Source organism: Lepidochelys kempii, chromosome 14 (assembly GCF_965140285.1).
Source record: "Lepidochelys kempii isolate rLepKem1 chromosome 14, rLepKem1.hap1, whole genome shotgun sequence".
Taxonomy (NCBI): domain Eukaryota; kingdom Metazoa; phylum Chordata; order Testudines; family Cheloniidae; genus Lepidochelys; species Lepidochelys kempii.
In genome coordinates this window covers 45,739,626-45,759,380 of record NC_136393.1, presented here as the reverse complement: position 1 = coordinate 45,759,380, position 19,755 = coordinate 45,739,626, and the positions used below count along the sequence as shown (strand labels likewise).

General features: G+C 50.8%; 1 protein-coding gene and 1 long non-coding RNA gene across 2 annotated transcripts in view; both read right to left on the bottom strand.

Moving 5' to 3' along the window:
• Positions 1–706: 706 nt before the first annotated feature.
• Positions 707–11,405, bottom strand: LOC144929330 (uncharacterized). The gene is made up of 7 exons (XR_013634585.1): positions 11,336–11,405; positions 5,155–5,307; positions 4,106–4,252; positions 3,525–3,715; positions 2,719–3,384; positions 1,798–1,986; positions 707–1,693 (listed from the first exon to the last, which is right to left on the bottom strand). It is a non-coding gene; the product is annotated as an uncharacterized LOC144929330 (long non-coding RNA).
• The window catches only part of LOC144929104 (uncharacterized), a 31,022-nt gene continuing 21,459 nt past the window's right edge, over positions 10,193–19,755 (bottom strand). Inside the window, 2 exon segments of the mRNA XM_078848374.1 lie at positions 10,193–12,884; positions 13,955–14,080. Coding sequence (XP_078704500.1) covers positions 11,773–12,884; positions 13,955–14,080 — 1,238 coding nt within the window. The 3' untranslated portion in view covers positions 10,193–11,772.

Genomic DNA, 19,755 nt, shown 5'->3' with positions numbered 1-19,755 from the left:
CCTCTATCTAAGCCTTCCTTCTCCCTGTCTTCAACTGCCCCTCCTTAGACCCCCTCCAGTCTAACTGCCCACCTAGAACTCCACCCCGTACCTGTCCCTTGACAGCCCCGCCCCCTATCCGCACCCCCGCCCCCTGACGGACCCCCGGGTCTCCCACACCTATCCAACCGCTCCCTTTCCCCTGACTGCCCCCCCAGAACCCCTGACCCATCTAACCCCCCCTGCTCCCTGTCCCTGACTTGCCCCCTGAACCTCCGCCCCATCCAACCCCCCCTGATCCCTCTCCCTTGACTCCACCGACCCCTCTCCATATGCCCACCCCCTGACAGGCTCCCCCCAGAAACCCTGACCCATCCGACCTCTCCTGCTCCCTGTCCCCTGACTGTCCCTTGGGACCCCATGCCCCTTCTCCAGCCCCCCGGCCCCCTTACCCTGCTGCTCAGAGCAGTGTGTCTGGGGTGCGGAGCCAGACACAGTGCCGTGCTCCCCCACAGTGCGCGCAGCTCCCCCGCCCCCGCCCCCAGAGTGCTGCATTGGGAGGGAAATCCCAGCCCTTCAGAGAGTTTTACAAATTCCTCCCGGAGGGCGATTTAAAACCCAAAAAGCCGGACATGTCCGGGAAAATCCGGACGCATGGTAACCCGACCACAGGGACTCCAGGATCTGCAGCTGCTGCCAACTCTATGGTGATTCCTCCGACTCATCACCAACCAGCTCTTCCCCATTCTGCCAGCCGGCCCCACGGTCTGACCGTGCAGGAGAACAGAAACCCTTTGGGACAGCAGGAGAGTCTCCTCAATGCCGCACACTCTGCATGCCTTCCCGCGGTCACCGGGAAACACGACTGCCCTGCCCCAGGAGTCTCTCAAGGAGCTGCCGGCGCAGTCACTGGGCACCCACTCCTAATGGTCTCGGGCAGTGACATTGCAGAGGGAGCTGAGCAGACCGTCCCTTCTGTGACTTCCTGAATTGCTGCCAGGACGGACTCTCCTCTGCGCTAGGGAGAGTCCCCGAGGAAAAACAGCTGTGGTGGGGGAGGGGGCAAGACAAGCTCTCCCCCGAGCCCTTGACTAGCAGGCAAGCAGGACTCTGGGAGCCAGGGATCGGTGTGTCTTGCTGGGAGAGCGGAGCTGGAGAACAGAAAAGGGCACTGGAGGAATTGTCGAAAAGTCAGTGTCATGGCCGGGTAATGAGCAGCCAGACCTAGTGGTCAGAGGCAGAGTCCACACTCACAAGGCAGGAGTCGAGAGTCAGCTGGGTCAGGACACTGGAAGAGCAGAAGCAAAAGACCAAATTGTGTTCAGCACCTCAAGTCAGATGAGTCACCCCGAGTCCGCATGCCAGGAAATCAAGCCTGGGGAGCAGGAACAGTTAACACACGGTCCAGAGCCGGGGAGGAGCTCGGGTGTTCAGACAGCTCCTTGTTCCTGCTGCTGGCTTAAAGAGGTCCCGGGGCCGATTAACTGTTCTGGGACTCTGCCAATAGGTTCTCAGGGATGGAGCCTCAAATTGGGTCTGGACTTCGTCAGTCCTAGGTAAGCAGTTTTTCGGCTTCCAGGTGGCGTGCTGGAGGGTGCCTGCTCCCAGGAACCCTGGAGACCTGGGTTAATGACCCGGGGGTCATGACAGTGACTGATCTCTCCCCGCTCAAACCTCCTGCACGAAAGAGTCTCCAGGGTCCCAGACGCATCCTCTGAGAATAAAAAAACACAGTCATGAGGACAAATAGGATATGGAACAGGAGCCCCCTCTTTGTTGCAACAGCCCCAAGTGCCCGGAAGAGTGGATGGTTCTTACCTCCAGGAGATGCCTGGGATCTTCCATCTAAGCCTCACTGGGACCCCTGTTTCTTGGTCTGACGGGATGAGATCATCTGTCCCCACTGCTCCCTGCACTGGGCTGGCTGCAGCACACATCTGTGTAAGAGGCTGGACCAGAGAGATGTTACAGTCAGGGTCCAGGCAGCCCGGAAGGAGAACAGAGTGTCTGAAACCAGAAGACGAAGCAATCAAATCAGCGGATTCGACAGAGAAGTTTTCTACCCTACAGGGACATCAATGAAGGTCTGTTAGGATAGCTGAGATGTTAGTCTGGAAACTGCTAAGGCAAAGATTGTGACTTGTTAACGTTCAGTTTAAGTCACTACAAAGTGTGTTGTGTTTTGTTTCTCTGTTTGAAATTTGCCTCTTTCTCTTCCTTAGTGTCACTTAAATCTCTTCTTTGTTACTTTGCTTCCAAAACCACCTCAGCGTCGTGTGTTCGAGTGAAGTGTGAATCTCCAGACTACCCAACAGGCTGAGCTGTGCCCTGTCCCTCTGAAGGTAGCGAATAATTTCTGAGCAGTGCTGGGCCCGGAGTCCAAGGGCACTTCACCAGACATCTCCTGTGAAGCCCAAAGAGACCAAAGGAGCAGGAGAGATTCAGGCCCCACTGACCCATGGGAACTTCCCACAGAAGAGGCTACACAGGGCTCCAGACACAGCCAGCAGGATCCCTCCCACAAGCTGGGCCATGTCCTTCCCCTCCCAGACCCACAGCTTCCTCCCCACTCCAGCCTCAGGAACCCCTCCCACCTCCCTGCTCTCCCCACCCACTCTCCAATACCAGGCTCTTTCCAGAATGGAAGCAGGTGCGTACCAGAGTGCACTCACCGCTAGATGCTGGCCAGGCCTCGTGTCACCGCTTTCTCGCTGGGCTAGCAACCCCGCTGATACTCACGCTTGCAGTTTGTTGGCTGGGAACTCAGCCCTCCAACCAGGTGACTGGCCTTTACTCCACTCCTTCCTGGGTCGTGCTCCTTCCAAACAAAGTCCAAAAATGTCTTGAACAGAAACAAGGCCTTCCACCCTCCTGGGGAGCTCTTCCTCGGCCTGATTTCGGCTTGGCCTGCCCTTCTTGGGTTTCTATGGTCTTCTGTGTCCCCTTCCTTAGGGACGGTGAGAGAACCCAGTCCTACCCTGGACTCCAGGTTTCGGGCCAAGGCTGTCTAGTGAACAGCTGGGTCTGCTTCTGTACTTTTGCTGCTGTTTCCCCTTGTTTCCTCTCAGGTGGGGCTCACTTGGTCATCAACTTGGCCTAGCCCCAGGCTTGGCAGCCACAGGCCAAGTCACCCTGTTAGATACCCTCCTCTTTCAAATCTGGTCCAGCCCGGCTGACAGGTTTGCTGAGGGGATGGTGAAACCCCATTGCTGATCAGAAGGAGGTCAGTCTGTTCTCTAGGAGCTGAAGGTCCATTTGTCCTGCTGCGGGAAGTGGAGCTGGAGAGCGGAGATGTTATGTGAAAGAGACTGCATGATGGAGTTGGAGACTGAGGGATGGGAGCCTCCTCCCAGAAACTCTCCCAGGAGAACAGGTTGGAGTAGGAGTTCTCTGGGGAGCCTCTTCCTAGGAAAAAAACAAGGGTGGCACATTGATGGAGATGTCTCTGTCGCAGGGATGGGGGAAGCTCCCAGCCAGGCTATGCAGCAGGGATCCCATTTCTCCCCCAAGAAACCCATATGCCCAAAGAAGTCAATGGCTCTTACCTCCATGAGGGAGCAGGGTCTTCCCTCTCAGCCTCTTTGAGAACTACCACTGATTGGTTTCCTCGGACAAGGGACCTGTCCCCACTGTTCCCTGAGGTGGCTCAGCTTCTGACTGCAGCCATCTGGGAGGCTGTCACACACCCCAGGGCCTAGAAGTCACGGGGGGAGGAGGCTCCTCTTCATGTCACACTCTGAGAGCCCAGAGAAGGGCCAAAGGAAGAATAAAGAGCAGGAGATGAAGCTAGCCCTGAGCCTCTGTCCCATCCTCACCTCATCAAATGTGGAGCTTCCTGAGCTTCAGTTGGGCAGACAGTCTTTAGCCCTGACCCAAAGGTACTTCTGCGCCATATGGGGCAGGAAGATCTCTGCCTGGGAGCACGGGGAATGGGCTGGGGGTGAGATGAAGGAAAGAGGGGAGGGGTATGGGTGTGAGGGAAAGAGCTCCTGCCCCAGATGAAGGAATTTGGGGGGGCCGAGGGAAGGACCCAGCTCCACAGAGAGGGGAGAGAATTTCTGTGAGTGCCAGGGGCCTCCATTTCCGCTTCCACTAGCCCCCCATTTACAGTGAGACAGAGCAGTACCTGCAGCAGGGAGCGGGACTTGCTGAACAAGGAGGGGAACCTTTCAGAGCATCAGATGAGCCACAGCCCTTGCAGCGCCTCGGGCATCTGGTGCAAGTGCCTGATGATGTGAAGCTGGCCCATGACCTTGGCTGTGACATCCTCGTGCTGCAGGGGAACGAGAACATGTCAGAGACTGAGACGCTCCCCAGGAATCAGGGAGGATTAAGGGCACCTGGAACCAGCACCATCATTTCCACCCAGCAGCTGCTCATGTCTGAGTGGTGGATTCACCCTCCCGACCCCCAGGATGGAGACTTGCTTTTCTCTCTAGTAACCTCCAGTGCCAACCCCCTTCCTTGTACGGTGAGCTCCTGCCACCTCCCCATCAGTGCCCCTGACAGCTGTTCCACCTCCAACCCACCTGGGGACACCGCTCAAGTTCGTAGAACCCTCTCCTCCACCCCTACCTCCATCCCCACCCAGGTAGGGCAGGGAGGGGGCTCTAGCAGGGTGGCGGGGGGCAGGAGGGATTCTGGCAGCAGTGAAGTGGGATGGGGAGAGCTTGAGACCTTTCCCCAAGTCACCCCAGTGACAAAAGCTGAAGCCACAGGATGGCAGTCCTGGTGAAGGGGGCAGGTCAGCAGCCCCTGCTGACTGAATCCTCCCAATCGCTCCAGAGCGGATCCAGCCCTACCAGCAGCAAGACCCGCTTCCCACGCCCATGTGCCTCAGCCCTTCCTGGTCAGTCACCATCTCCAGTCAGTCCTTGGCCTCCCAGGCTGCCAGGGATGGGAGCAACTCTCGATGGTGGCTCAGGTGACTTGGACACTAGGCCATGGGGAAAATGGGTGCAGCTCTGTGGGGCAGGAAAGGTTCCCAGAGGGCACTTAGGGGACTCTCCTGTCCTTCCCAGGAGTGATAGCAGAGCACCACATCCTAAGAAGAGAAGTCCATGAAGTCCAGAAGTCCCCACTAGGCTCCTTGCTACCAGGCCAGCAAATGGCAATCGGATGGGAATGAGGCCCTGGGCCCCACCCCAAGCTCCTGAGTCGATTGCAGCTGCTTACCGTGACCCCCATCAGTTGTGGGGCTTCCCCCAGGAGGGAGTAGACGAGCACCAGCCCAGCCTGGCTGACATGCAGCAGGGGGTCGTGGATGGCCAGCACTGCTGTCTGCAGAAAGGATCTTTTCTGCCCGTCGCAGAAGAATTTTCCAAAGACCTAGAAGCAAGAGGACACGAGGCTTGAGCAGATTGCCCAGAGCCAGCCTCCAAGTCCTGGCCGTACAATGGCATCACCGTCTAGTGCCCCAAAGGGCGGGGAAGAGAGCTGCTGTGGCCAAGGCAGTTCATTCCCCAGGAGGCTTTCAGGGTCCCAGAGCTCAGGGAAACCCCTTTATGAAAAGGTCGCAGGCGCTTAGGGACCAAAGCGTCCAGTGGCTCTTTCGGGAGGGCAATTTCTGGCAGGGGCCAGGATGGGCTGGAAATGGATCTCTAATGTGTGTGAGCAGGCCCACTCTGCTGTGCAGGGCACAGAGATGACAGGGGACACTGTGTTGCTTCCAGCAGAGAGATCTCCTGCATCTCAGCGGCTAGAGGAGTATGTGTGTGTTGGGGGAGGCGAGGGGGATGGAGCTGACAGACCGAAGGTCTCTTCACCCCAGCTTAGTGATTTTTCTCGTCGCTGGGAATGGCCTCTGCAGCTCCTTGGTTTCTTCAAGGGGAATCCAACCTGCAGCCTGACAAGGACAAGGAGACTCATGGCCCAGTCCCCATCCCAGACACTCCTCGGAGACTTTTCTTCTGCTGCAGCAATTCAGCTTGTGGGAGGAGGGACAAGCTCACACAGTCTCTCTCACGGGGCGTCTGTGGAGCAGCGTTCTGCAGATGCCCTTGTCGATCCAGGAGTCACTCCAAGGCCTCCTCTGTGATGTTGTGGAAATCACCCATTTCAGCTTTGACTCCAGTCTGGGGGCACTGTGTTACGGTGTGTTCGAAGGTTTGGATATTCTCTCCACAGTTGTGAGACGGGGATGGGGGGTGGGGTCGATGTCTTTGATTTTCTATTTGTGCAGCAAGTAGCCGCAACTTGGGTCAGTGACAATGTGTTTCTTTGGAACAGTGGCTGAGGTCCAGATACTCTGCCATTCCCTGGCTAGGTCTGGAGACATGAGGGGGGCGCATGTGGTCTATATTGGCTCTGGAGCTCACTATGTCCCCAGGTTGGGGCATTCTCCTTCCTGACTGGCAATGGAATTGGGCAAAGCCCACCTCCTTTCTCTTCCTCTACAGAGTGCAGGGAATGAAACAAGGGTCTGATCAAGCAATCGTGACTGAATGACCCAGGGCTCTCCTCTCAAACACTTGGGGATCAGCCGGGGGAAAAGGAGCAGAGAGACACCTATAGCCGTAATCCTATTTTAACTCACCCACCCGGGGATCCTCCTTATGCCACGTAGCAATGCATCCATGTAAGACGCTCAAATCACGGCAACTAGCGAGGTTCCAATGTGGGACCTTTCGCACCAGCCTGTCCCACTGGTTGCTGGATGAGGAGCTCTGAGCTGGAAATAAGGAGTGGGCTCTTTTCCTGTCTCCAGGAGGCATCCACTGCAGGGAACCCAGCCAGCCCCACTCCCTGAGCTGTGTCATGCCCTGGCACAGTGCCCTTACCTCCCCCACTCTGGCTGTATTTTTGTAGCCCAAGAGCCTGCTGTCCTGGTGCCAGTCATAGCACCAGAGATCTTCTGCGTCATCTTCTGCGTCATGGAAGAGCGAGAGAGAGAGATCTTCTGCGTCATCTTCTGCGTCATGGAAGAGCGAGAGAGAGAGAGAAAGAGACTTTTCTCCTCATTCTGGTTGCAGTTTCTGTGTCCTTCCAATCCCATTGGTGGCTCCACAGTGGAGTGGAGAAGAACAGAGGCAGAGAGAGACTTGTCCTCCAGCTGGGGTCAGTCGGAGAGAAATGGTCTGGGGTCCCATTATCCACCTGTGGTCACTCTCAGTCCCCTCTTGGGTTCCGTGTCCCAGCTGGGTTCCTTACCCCTCTGTCGGAGCAGCAGCTGGTAGAGCTGGTAAGTCCCCTCCCTGGCCTGCCGGCTGATGTCCTTGTCTGGATCGCTGACTAATAGAGCCAGCAGGGCCACATGGTGCCCCATCTTAGGGAACTCAGCTGAGATCTAATGGAAGGGAGAGGAGAGGGGACTCCATCAGCATTTTCCTGTCAGCTCCCTGTCCCTGTCCCTGTCTCTTCTTGCGTCTGGACCTCTCATAAACTGTGGCCTCAATCTCGGCCCTGGAAACATTTACGTGCATGTTTAACTTTAATGACTGCTGTGAATAATTCCATTTCAATGGGACAACTTTCAGGTCGGGTTTACGCTACGGCCCTATATCGGTGTAACTACGTCACTCATTTATTTAATTTTCTTTCTTTTATTTGTGAAAGTTCTCGAGAGCTTAAAGCAGGTAAAATACATGAACAGGTTCAGACAGTCCAAGTTTGTCAGTGCAAAGTGACAGCAGAGATGTGGGATCTGCGAGTTTTCCATAAGTCTTTCAGGGTTACCCAAGATAACTTTGGGGATCTCTGTCTTGCATCGGGAATTTTCCTGAAAGTGTCCAAACAGCTCAGAGATGCAGAACCATTCCCTGGATCCATTCTTATAGCTGTCTTCCCTGGAAAGCAGTCTGGCAAGTGTTCCTGTCAGCTCTTTGCTAAGTTATCTGCCAAAACCCTAGAGTTTTCAGGTGCCTAAGTAGCCCCTGGAATCATGGTGAAATTATCCTCCCCGCCATCAGCCAAAATTTGAAATGGTGCCCCTGAGTGCACGTTACCCTACTGTGCTCCCCCCAGAGGAGCTGCATTAACAGGCAACTCTGCAAGTTCTCTGCATGCCTCTGCATCATCATGAAGATGATGAAGTACTTTCCAGTCCATTAGTAACTAAGGAGGATGTTCAACACCATTTGCTAAGGATAAACTTTTTTCCATCAGCAAGTCTGAATAACTTCCAACCCAGAGCTCTTAAAGAGCTTCCTGAGGAGATCTCCACCCCAAATATTAATTTTTAATAATCGTGGAATAACAGTGAAATTCCAGAAGGCAAGTGTGATGACCTGGGTAGCTATAGGCCACTTAGTCTGACATCAATACTGGGCAAAATTACAGAAAAAATTGTTAATATAATAAATAAAGAATTAAAGAATAGGAACATAATTAATGCCAGTCAACATGGCTTTATGGAAACTAGGTCTTGTAAAAAAACAAACAACCCTGATTTCATTCTTTGAAGAAATTAAATATTTAGTTGATAAAGATAACTGGGTATATGTAATATGCTTAACACTTTTTAACTGCCTGGTATTCTGGTAACATTTTACTGCATGACAGTCTGGTAAAAAATTAGCACTATACAATATCAATAAAGCACACATTAAATAAATAAAGAACTGGCTAAATGACAGATCTCAGGAAGTAGTTGTCAGTCGGGAAATCGTCATCAAATGGAGGTGTTTCTAGTGCGGTTCCTCGGGGATTGGGTCTAGAGCCCTCACAATACTCAACATTTTCATCAGGGATCTGGAAGTCAGTATAAAATCACTGCTGATCAAATTTGAAGATGGCACAGACATTGACCGAGTGGTCAAGAATGATGAGGACAGGGTCGTCATCCAGAGTCATCTTGATCGCTTGGTAACCTGGGCCCGTTCAAACGTAATGCATTTTAATAAGGCCAAATACCAGGTTGTACATTGAGGACTGAGGAATGCAGGGCATAACTAAGGAAAAGGTGGCCCAGAAAGCAGTGATTCTGAAAAGGATTTAGGGGTCATAGTGGAGAAACAACTCAACATGAGCTCCCAATGCGAGGCTGTGGCAAAAAAAGCGAATGGGATGCTTCATGCATAAATGAGGCAGGGGCGGCGAGTTGTATGGGCCCATGGTGACCGTGCTCTAGGAATATTCAGAGCACGGGGGCCCAGCTCCACCAATGTTCGGGGCTGGGTCTCTCCCCCTGCCCTGCCTGCCGCTCCCGCCGCCACCACCAGAGGCACAGCAGGGCTAAAGCGGCTTCCTGCCTGCCCTCACTCCACATGACGCACCACTCCTGGAAGCGGCTGGCACGTCCCTGCGGCCCCTTGGCAGGTGGTGGTGTCTCCGCACGCTGCCCCTGCCCCAAGTGCCAACTCTGCCATCGGAACTGTGGCCAATTGGAGCTGCGGGGGTGGTGCCTGTGGGCAGAGGCGCACGGAGACCCCTGGCCCCCCTGCCTAGGAGCCGCTGCCAGAGGGGTGTGGGGGTCACTTTATGGAGCCGCCAGAGGTAAGCACCACACCCCTCTCCTGCATGCCAATCCCATGCCACAGCCCTCACCCCCTTCCCCACCTCAACCCCCTGCCCCAGCCCGGAGCCCACACTCCGCACCCAAACTCCCTCCCAGAGCCTGAACCCCAAACCCCCTCCCGCACCCAACCTCCCTCCCAGAACCTGCACCCCAACTCCCTCCCAGAGCCTTAGGCAGGTATGTGTGTGGGGGGGGAGAGACTTGGACCCTTCCTGGGCACCACCAAAAATTATACAAACCTGCTGCCCCTGAGCATCAGCATGGAGATGAATTTACCTCTGCATACGGCATTGGGGAGGCCAATCCCCGAATATTGGGTCCAGTTCTGGTAGCCACATTTTTAAAAGGATGTTGAAAAATGGGATCAGAGCCATAAAAATAATTTGAGGGTTGAAGAAGGTGCCTTGCAATGAGAGATGTTACAGTGGCAGGGGTTCTAGGAGGTGGTGTGTTTATGCTATGGTGGATTTTAGGGGGTCGCCACTGATTCTGGGAGCTGGGCAGTTGGACTGTGTGGTTACAACTCTCAGAAGATGGTGGTAGATAGGAGGCAGGTGAACGGGAAATGACAGACAGAGGGGATTTTCCCTCCTAGACAAGGGATTTTTGCCACAGACACAAAGAGTTGGCAGTTCCGGGATGTGCTCCCTGTGGCACACAGGGTTGGGGAAAGAACACCTCAAAGAAGATTCCCAGGTGGACTCAGAGTCCGTTAAAGGCTATTTTTACTCATGACTCAAGACAAAGGACTCTGGGAGCTTGAGAAACTAAATTTGACTTTATTCTTTCTAAGCCAGAAATAAAAGCTAAACTCTCCTCCCCACACCCAGTACCCAGCTCAGCACGGAGCATTTTGGCCCCAGCCCAGCACGGTGCTGTTCCCACTTCCCGCAGGCATCAGAAACGGAGCAATGTTGTACAGTGGGCAGAAAAATGCAGAGGATCCATTAGAGATGCCGGGATTCAGTCACAGAGAAGCAAACGCTTTGAGAGCTGGAAAGCCAGGGAGCTCGGGTTAACGGGAGCCAGAGAACGGCGCGGCACCTCCAATCCCGGCTGAGGGTTTTATCCCCCTGGGATGTCCTTGGCATGCGTGGGGTGAGTGTGACAGAGAGAGTGAGTCTCTGTCATCTCAGTAAAGGACACTGTAGAGAGGGGGTATTTGTGAGAAGCTTGGTTCACGGACTCCTCATTGCTCTCCAGTCTCAGTGATGGACGTCAGCTGGCCTCAGGACCAGCCAGGCTTGTTGACTTCACTAGTTTCTTTCCTGTCTCTGCTCAGTCTCATCCTCCCAGAAATCACTGATGCGCCCAAATCACTCCACAAGCAGTGTCATTTGTAGCCCTTTGGGATTCAGGGACAGTTTCACCCAGTGATCACAAGCTAGTTCCTGTCTCTCTCTGGCTCCTATGTAGCAAGTTAACAATTCTCAGCCTCGGCTGTGTGGCTCTCCAGAGAAAACCCTGTAGTTTCCCAGCCCTTTATCTCTCTCCTGACTGTATCTCCCGTCACTCCAGGGATCAGGCAGGAACTTCCTTCCCTGTTTCAGTCCCTGTCTCTCAGCCTGCAACTCTCACACTGGCCCCATCAGTGTTTGTGCTGATGGTGATGTATAATAATCATTGTTCAAATAACACTAAGATCTCATGGCAAAGGGTCGGAAAATGGTACAAATAAACCAAGAGCATTCTGGCAAATGGTCATTTGTCTTTTGGAGTCCCCACTAAATCTGCACTACATCCTGTAAAACAAAACTAATATACTACTAGGTGACCAAACGGCCTTCAGCAAATAGAGAACAATCCACAATACAGGGTGGACTATAAGAAACTTTCAGGTTCATATATAGTGACATCCCAGAGCATGTTCCAGTTGATTCAAAATCAGGAGAACAGACTTACCCATACTCTCCTCTGAACTATCGACACCTGCTTCATTCGGCGCCTTCTTATGTTGTCATGCTGGTTACAAAAGTTTTAACACCATCCTAATGAAAGGAGAAAACCCAAATTCCCATCTGATGGAAACTGGAATTTAAGCTCAGAACAATCACACAGTGTGGGGGATTCATTTGAATTCTCCCCCCAGGTCTGCAGCCCACATGAGTCTGACTTAGCATGAATGAAAGCAAAGATATGTGCAGGGGCATTGGATTTTTTAAAATAAACTAAGGCCAGTCCCAGGGATGGAATTGATAGAATTTCTCTCCTGTGAGGAGTCTCTAATGTCAATTCCACTTGAAGCATTTTCCACATTAAAGATATTTAAGAGGTCTATTCCCTGTCTGACTTTCCTGATGCCTGATACAAGCTGACCCCAGCTGAAGCTTCTCCCATATTCAAGGTTTCTTTCCTCTGTGAATTCTCTGATGTCCAATATGGGTTGATTTCCGACTGAAACTTTTCCCACAGTCAAGGCATTTATAGGGTCTCTCTCCTGTGTGCATTCTCTGATGTTTAATAAGGGCCGTGTTGTCAATAAACCTTTTCCCACAGTCCAGGCACTTATATGGTCTCTCTCCTGTGTGAGTTCTTTGATGTGAAATTAGATTTGAGTTCCAGCTGAATGTTTTTCCACACTCGAGGCATTTATAGGGTTTCTCTCCTGTATGCGTTCGCTGATGTGAAATTAGGTATGAACTCTGATTGAAACTTTTCCCACAGTCCAAGCACTTATAGGGTTTATCTCCTGTGTGAGCACTCTGATGTGAAATAAGATCTGAGCTCAGAACAAAGCTTTTCCCACAGTCAAGACATTTGTAGGGTTTCTCACCTGTGTGGGTTCTCTCATGCCTAATAAGATCTGAGCTCTGAATGAAGCTTTTCCCACATTCCAGGCATTTATAAGGTTGTTCTCCTGTGTGGGTTCTCTGATGCCTAATAAGGTTTGAACCCTGATTGAAACCTTTCCCACAGTCAAGGCATTTATAGGGTTTCTCCCCTGTGTGGATCCTCTGATGTGAAATAAGGTTTGCGGTATGACTAAAACCTTTCCCACAGACAAGGCACTTATAGGGTTTCTCGCCAGTGTGGATCCTCTGATGGGAAATAAGATTTGAGCTCTGACTGAAAACTTTCCCACAGACAAGGCACTTGTAGGGTTTCTCTCCAGTGTGGACCTTCTGATGTGAAATAAGATGTGACCTCCGAATAAAGATTTTCCCACACTCGGTGCATGTGTTTTTTTTCTGCTCTCTGGGCATTCTCTGCTGGGCTGTGGTTTCCTTGAGGTCCTTGCAATCTCCACCATGATTTCTGGGTTCACACGTTTTCTTCCCTGGGTTGCATCCCAGAAGCCTCTCTGACCTGCGCTGATTTCCACAGGCTTTTCCTGGTTTACGATTCTCATAAAACTCCCCCTCAGATCTTCCCAATACTGTTTCCTGCAGACCCACGTCCTCACCACCTTCCCACTGTGGATTCTCCTTCTCATTCACCATCTCAGCACCCCCTGGAATACAGAGAGAGAATCCAGACAGCAGTCATCCCTCGTGCCGGGGAGAAAGGAACGAAAGGGGAACAGCAAAGAGGGGAAACAGAACACAACAACTGCGGGGAGACTGAGAAAGGGAACATTTACTAACCCTTCTGTAATTTTTCCTTCTGTGAAGTGGGTCCCTGGTGCTCCATGATCCATTAAAACTGGGATGTTCCTGATCATCGTCTGAGCATAATGGAGCTTCATTCTTTTACACCCTCTCTCTCTCTCACTCTAGCTTCACATTGTGCTGCACCAGGGACAACAACGGCACCCCAGGGTGAAGCCAGGAACAGAGGTTTTAAAAATAAAGAAAAAATGGAGCCTCCATACTTGGACGAAATAACCTAGTTCTAACAGACAACACAGAGCACCAGGGGCCCACAAAGGAGAAACTGGATTCTGCCTCCACATCCCTTCCAAACACCCTGGGGGAAGTAAAGTCGGGGAGGAAGCTCCTGACAGATTTCGGTCAGCATGGGTGAGTGACATCTGCCCCAAGAATGGAACTGGTCCCAGGAGGGGAGGGGAAGAGAAGAGACATGAATGAATACAGACAGGACAATACAATGCTTCTGCCACCTCAAAGGATGCAGGGATGGAGATGAATTAGGTCTCCCTTGTGTTTCAGACTCTCCTATCCCATGGCTGGGGGAGTGGAGATCAAAGTCTGTCAAACAAATTGTCAGGACTATGAGGTCATTCCCCTGAAATCACAGGGTCTGTCTGCACAGCTGCTGAGAGGTGTAATTCCCAACTTGGTGGATGGACAAGAACTAGCCTCTAACAATGGCAGGGTGGCCAAGGCAGCATGGGCTGTGGCTCGGATTAGCCACCTGAGTACAATCCTGCCCTGACCCTGGGCATGTACTCAGGAGGCTAGCCCTAGCCACTATCTTCCTGAGCTGGGAATCCCACCTCCCAGATGCCGTGTAGACGTAACCTAAGGGACTTGGGAAGAACCTGAGCAGAAGTCAAACTGGCCACATCATAGACACCCCCCCCCCCAGCTTCTAATAACCATGGGGACAGAAATCCTTTACCCAGCGAGGTCACCGTCTCGTAATTCTCCTGCATGACGTCCCTGTAGAGGGCTCTCTGAGTGGGGTCCAGCAGAGACCCCTGCCCCTCACTGAAATACACAGCCACCTCCTCGAAGGCCGGTGCTCCTGAAACAACAAGAGTCCCCCACTCAGTACCTGCTGCCCCAGCCACAATCCTACCAGTCATGGGGCTGAAGGGTTAATAAAAAGTAAGTTCTGTGGGGGCCAGAATAGCAGCATCCCACCTCCAGCCTGCTCAGAGCAGCCAAGAGGCTTCAGAAGGGGAGAGATTTCCTTGTCCCTCCCAGCCGGTGCAGGAGGGCAGGGTCATCTCATTTATCACACACCTACTAGCCAGAGGCTGATACAGGAGGCAGAGCTCTCGAGCAGGGTCCAAGGACAGGAATCCTAACCCCTTCCCCATTCCCAGCAGCTGGGGGTGAGGGGACAGGGCCTCTCCCCTGGGCCTCACTGGTATGTGCCCCCTTCAAATTCCAGAGCAGCGTCTGGCTAATGGGTTCAGGCTCCAGCACTGGGAGTCTGGTCAGTTTTCCCAGCCCTGCCCAGGGGGTTTCTTTCCCATTCCAGAAATGGGGGAATTTCCATCCCCACAAAGGGCCTGTTCTGAACATTATGCCACAGACTGAACGTGTCCCAGCAGGTTTGCCCCACTCTGTCACCACCTCCCTGACCCTGTGTATTTCCTGCTCCAGCCCTTCTAACACAAACCCACCAGCAGCCCCCTGAAACTCCCCTCTCTGAAAGGGTTTCCCATCCCCCAGCAGGATGTGTTGTAGTCACTGGGATCTGGCAGTCATACCCCAATGGGGAGCTCCATTTTCAGAAAAGAGTGAAAGTTCATACAAAGTTACAATCACCTCTAAGAACAAATGTTGCTAGGAAAAGGTACCCAAAGGAGACAGTCTGGGTCAGCACAAACAGAAAGGTCCAAATAGTCATTGGAGGAGTGGACCTGAAACCTGGGTTTCCTAAAACCCAGATGAGCACCCTGCCCCAGGGCTGGAGTCAGTCCCACTCTCTCTCACCCACCACATATGTAACCATTTATACATGGTGGAACAGTTTCAAAGGGAGAGACTGGGGGATGTACCCCATAGCCTTATGCGCCAAACTCCAGGAGAGGGTTCAGGGCTAGGAATCACTCAGCGGAGATAGCCATCTAAGTCCCTTTGCGGGGCAGGGGCATATGACCCACCTCTCTCCACAGCATTTCCCATTGGCTAGCTCAAGCAGCTCCCCGGTCAGCAAGCTGTGTTTTGTGGATCCCATTTTATGTGCTTAGCTCTGCCCAGGGATAATATAGGGAGCCTAACTCAGGGCTGTGGATTCACACCTAAAAGTAATACTGACATCTCTCAGGTTTCAGAGTAGCAGCCGTGTTAGTCTGTCTTCGCAAAAAGAAAAGGAGGACTTGTAGCACCTTAGAGACTAACCAATTTATTTGAGCATGAGCTTTCGTGAGCTACAGCTCACTTCATCGGATGCATACCGTGGAAACTGCAGAAGACATTATATGCACACAGAGACCATGAAACAATACCTCCCCCCACCCCACTCTCCTGCTGGTAATAGCTTATCTAAAGTGATCATCAAGTTGGGCCATTTCCAGCACAAATCCAGGTTTTCTCACCCTCTGCCCCCCCCCCCCACAAACTCACTCTCCTGCTGGTAATAGCCCATCCAAAGTGACCACTCTCTTCACAATGTGTGTGATAATCAAGGTGGGCCATTTCCTGCACAAATCCAGGTTCTCTCACTGACATCTCTGTACATCTAGCCCTCAGTGATTTTCCCCATCAGTATCTGGAAGACACTCGTACCCTAGTTACAGAGGAAACACTTGGATTCTCAGATATCATGGGGACATTTGATCATTGGGGAATTTAATCCCCCACCCACCCACTCTCCATTTGGTGTCACGGATTTTTAAAGCCAGAAGGGGGAGAGACCATTGAATTTAGAAAATCTAGTCTGACCTCCCGAACTCAAGAATTGGAGAACCCACGGCTTCCCTTAGTAGTTTTTTTCCAGTGGTTAATCACCCTAATTTTCCATTTGAATGTCTCTGACTTTCAGCCATTCTTTCTCCTTGTGTCTTTCTCTGCTAGATTCAAGGAGCTTTTAGAACCTGAGATTTTCTTTTCATAATCAAGTCAATGACTCAGCTCAATATTTCTCCTTCAAAACGGAGGAACTCTTATCTAATTTTAAAATTAGAATGCAAGTATCAGTGAATTTTGAGATTTGATATTACTATTTGACAACTGAGACAAAATTAGGGAAATATGAGAGGATTCACATGTCAGCTAATTAGAAGGGAGAAGGCAAAAAAAATTTTCTTAATAGTGGTTATTTAGAGAAATAAGTAAGCACATTTATACAGATAACATATTAATCTATAAATAGAGAAACTGAACACATTTTGAGGGGATTTTATATCAAAATCTGGCAAGTGAGAAAAGAGAAAAACCAGCGGAGGGGTTCCAGAGCAATAGTTTTCTAATAGAGGGAAAACGGGCTAGATTAGTGGTGACTGTATTGCTATATTTATACACAGGCTTGACAGAATTTGATTTTTTTAATCATTTCAATGGATAATATCAATGTTTGTAAGTAGAAAAGGAGGACTTGTGGCACCTTAGAGACTAACCAATTTATTTGAGCATGAGCTTTCGTGAGCTACAGCATCCGATGAAGTGAGCTGTAGCTCACGAAAGCTCATGCGCAAATAAATTGGTTAGTCTCTAAGGTGCCACAAGTCCTCCTTTTCTTTTTGCGAATACAGACTAACACGGCTGTTACTCTGAAATCAATGTTTGTAAGGATTTCTTTTTGATTTTTTTTTTATTTGAATGTTCCCAGTTCCAGGAAGTTATGGGGTAGGTCAGACAATAATAATTTCATGACTGTAGACATGGGGACTCAAAGAGTTAACTCTTTATAGTAATTAAAACAGAAATAGTCAGCATCACATGTCAAAATATACCAATATATATATATTTATCTCTCTCCTTAAATCACACTGCAAGACATTCTCAAGCAGCTTTTTCCTTATTTTGCCTAACTGTACATTTTGATTATTATTCATGGAAATGCTTTTTCATCCATTTGTGTGTGTAGGGTGAAACTGACGTTTACCCCCCAAAATCTCATCCTCCCAAGCCTATCAATATAACCCACACAAACTACACTAAAAGCATGTCATTAAGCCTGTCTTGCACTCATACATTAGTGCTGTCGTCATCATGACTAGGTCAGAATATGAACAAGAGGCTGCTCGGCAGCTCTCCAACACCACTTTCCACAAGCCATTACCCTCTGATCCCACTGAGGGTTACCAAAAGAAACTACAGCATCTGCTCAAGAAACTCTCTGAAAAAGCACAAGAACAAATCCGCACAGACACACCCCTGGAACCCCGACCAGGGGTATTCTATCTGCTACCCAAGATCCATAAACCTAGAAATCCTGGACGCCCCATCATCTCAGGCATTGGCACCCTGACAGCAGGATTGTCTGGCGATGTATTAGAGTAGCAGCCATGTTAGTCTGTATTTGCAAAAAGAAAAGGAGGACTTGTGGCACCTTAGAGACTAACCAATTTATTTGAGCATAAGCTTTCGTGAGCTACAGCTCACTTCATCGGATGCTGTAGCTCACGAAAGCTCATGCTCAAATAAATTGGTTAATCTCTAAGGTGCCACAAGTACTCCTTTTCTTTCTGGCTATGTAGACTCCCTTCTCAGGCCCTAAGCTACCAGCACTCCCAGATATCTTCGAGACACCACTGACTTCCTGAGGAAACTACAATCCATCGGTGAACTTCCAGAAAACACCATCCTGGCCACTATGGATGTAGAAGCCCTCTACACCAACATTCCGCACAAAGATGGACTACAAGCCGTCAGTATCCCCGATAATGTCACGGCAAACCTGATAGCTGAACTTTGTGACTTTGTCCTCACCCGTAACTATCTCACATTTGGGGACAATGTATACCTTCAAATCAGCGGCACTGCTATGGGTACCCGCATGGCCCCACAGTATGCCAACATTTTTATGGCTGACTTAGAACAACGCTTCCTCAGCTCTCGTCCCCTAATGCCCCTCCTCTATTTGCGCTACATTGATGACATCTTCATCATCTGGACCCATGGAAAAGAAGCCCTTGAGGAATTCCACCATGATTTCCACAATTTCCATCCCACCATCAACCTCAGCCTGGACCAGTCCACACAAGAGATCCACTTCCTGGACGCTACGGTGCTAATAAGCGATGGTCACATAAACACCACCCTGTACCGGAAACCTACTGACCACTATTCCTACATGCCTCCAGCTTTCATCGAGACCACACCACATGATCCATTGTCTACAGCCAAGCTCTACGATACAACCGCATTTGCTCCAACCCCTCAGACAGAGACAAACACCTACAAGATCTCTATCAAGCATTCTTACAACTACAATACCCACCTGCTGAAGTGAAGAAACAGACTGACAGAGCCAGAAGAGTACCCAGAAGTCACCTACTACAGGACAGGCCCAACAAAGAAAATAACAGAATGCCACTAGCCATCACCTTCAGCCCCCAACTAAAACCTCTCCAATGCATCATCAAGGATCTACAACCTATCCTGAAGGACGACCCACCACTCTCAGATCTTGGGAGACAGGCCAGTCCTTGCTTACAGACAGCTCCCCAACCTGAAGCAAATACTCACCAACAACCACACACCACACAACAGAACCACTAATCCAGGAACCTATCCTTGCAACAAAGCCCGTTGCCAACTGTGTCCACATATCTATTCAGGGGACACCATCATAGGGCCTAATCACATCAGCCACACTATCAGAGGCTCGTTCACCTGCACATCTACCAATGTGATATATGCCATCATGTGCCAGCAATGCCTCTCTGCCATCGACATTGGTCAAACTGGACAGTCTCTACGTAAAAGAATAAATGGACACAAATCAGACGTCAAGAATTATAACATTCAAAAACCAGTCGGAAAACACTTCAATCTCTCGGTCACTCGATTACAGACCTGAGAGTGGCAATTCTTCAACAAAATAACTTCAAAAACAGACTCCAACGAGAGACTGCTGAATTGGAATTAATTTGCAAACTGGATACAATTAACGGAGGCTTGAATAGAGACTGAGAGTGGATGGGTCATTACACAAAGTAAAACTATTTCCCCATGTTTATTCCCCACCCCCATTGTTCCTCAGATGTTCTTGTCAACTGCTGGAAATGGCCCACCTTGACTATCACAACAAAAGGTCCCCCCCCCCCCACTTTGCTGGTAATAGCTCACCTTGAGTGATCACCCTGGTTACAGTGTGTATGGTAACACCCATTGTTTCATGTTCTCTGTGTATATAAATCTCCCCACTGTATTTTCCAAGGCATGCATCCGATGAAGTGAGCTGTAGCTCACGAAAGCTTATGCTCACATAAATTTGTTAGTCTCTAAGGTGCCACGAGTCCTCCTTTTCTTTTTACATTAGAACAAAGGTTCTCAAGCAGGGGTCTGGGGCCCCATGGGTGGCCACCAGCCGGTTTCAGGGGGTCCACCAAGCAGGGCCAGTGTTAGACTCCCTGGAGCCCAGGGCAGAAAGCCGAAGCCCCATTGCATGGGGCTGAAGCTGAAGCCTGAGCAACTTAGATTTGCGGGGACCCCTGTGGCGTGGGGCCCTGAACAATTGCCCTGCTTGCAACCCCCTAATGCTGGCCCTGGCTTTGTTGTGGCACAGCTGGGCCGGGGAGT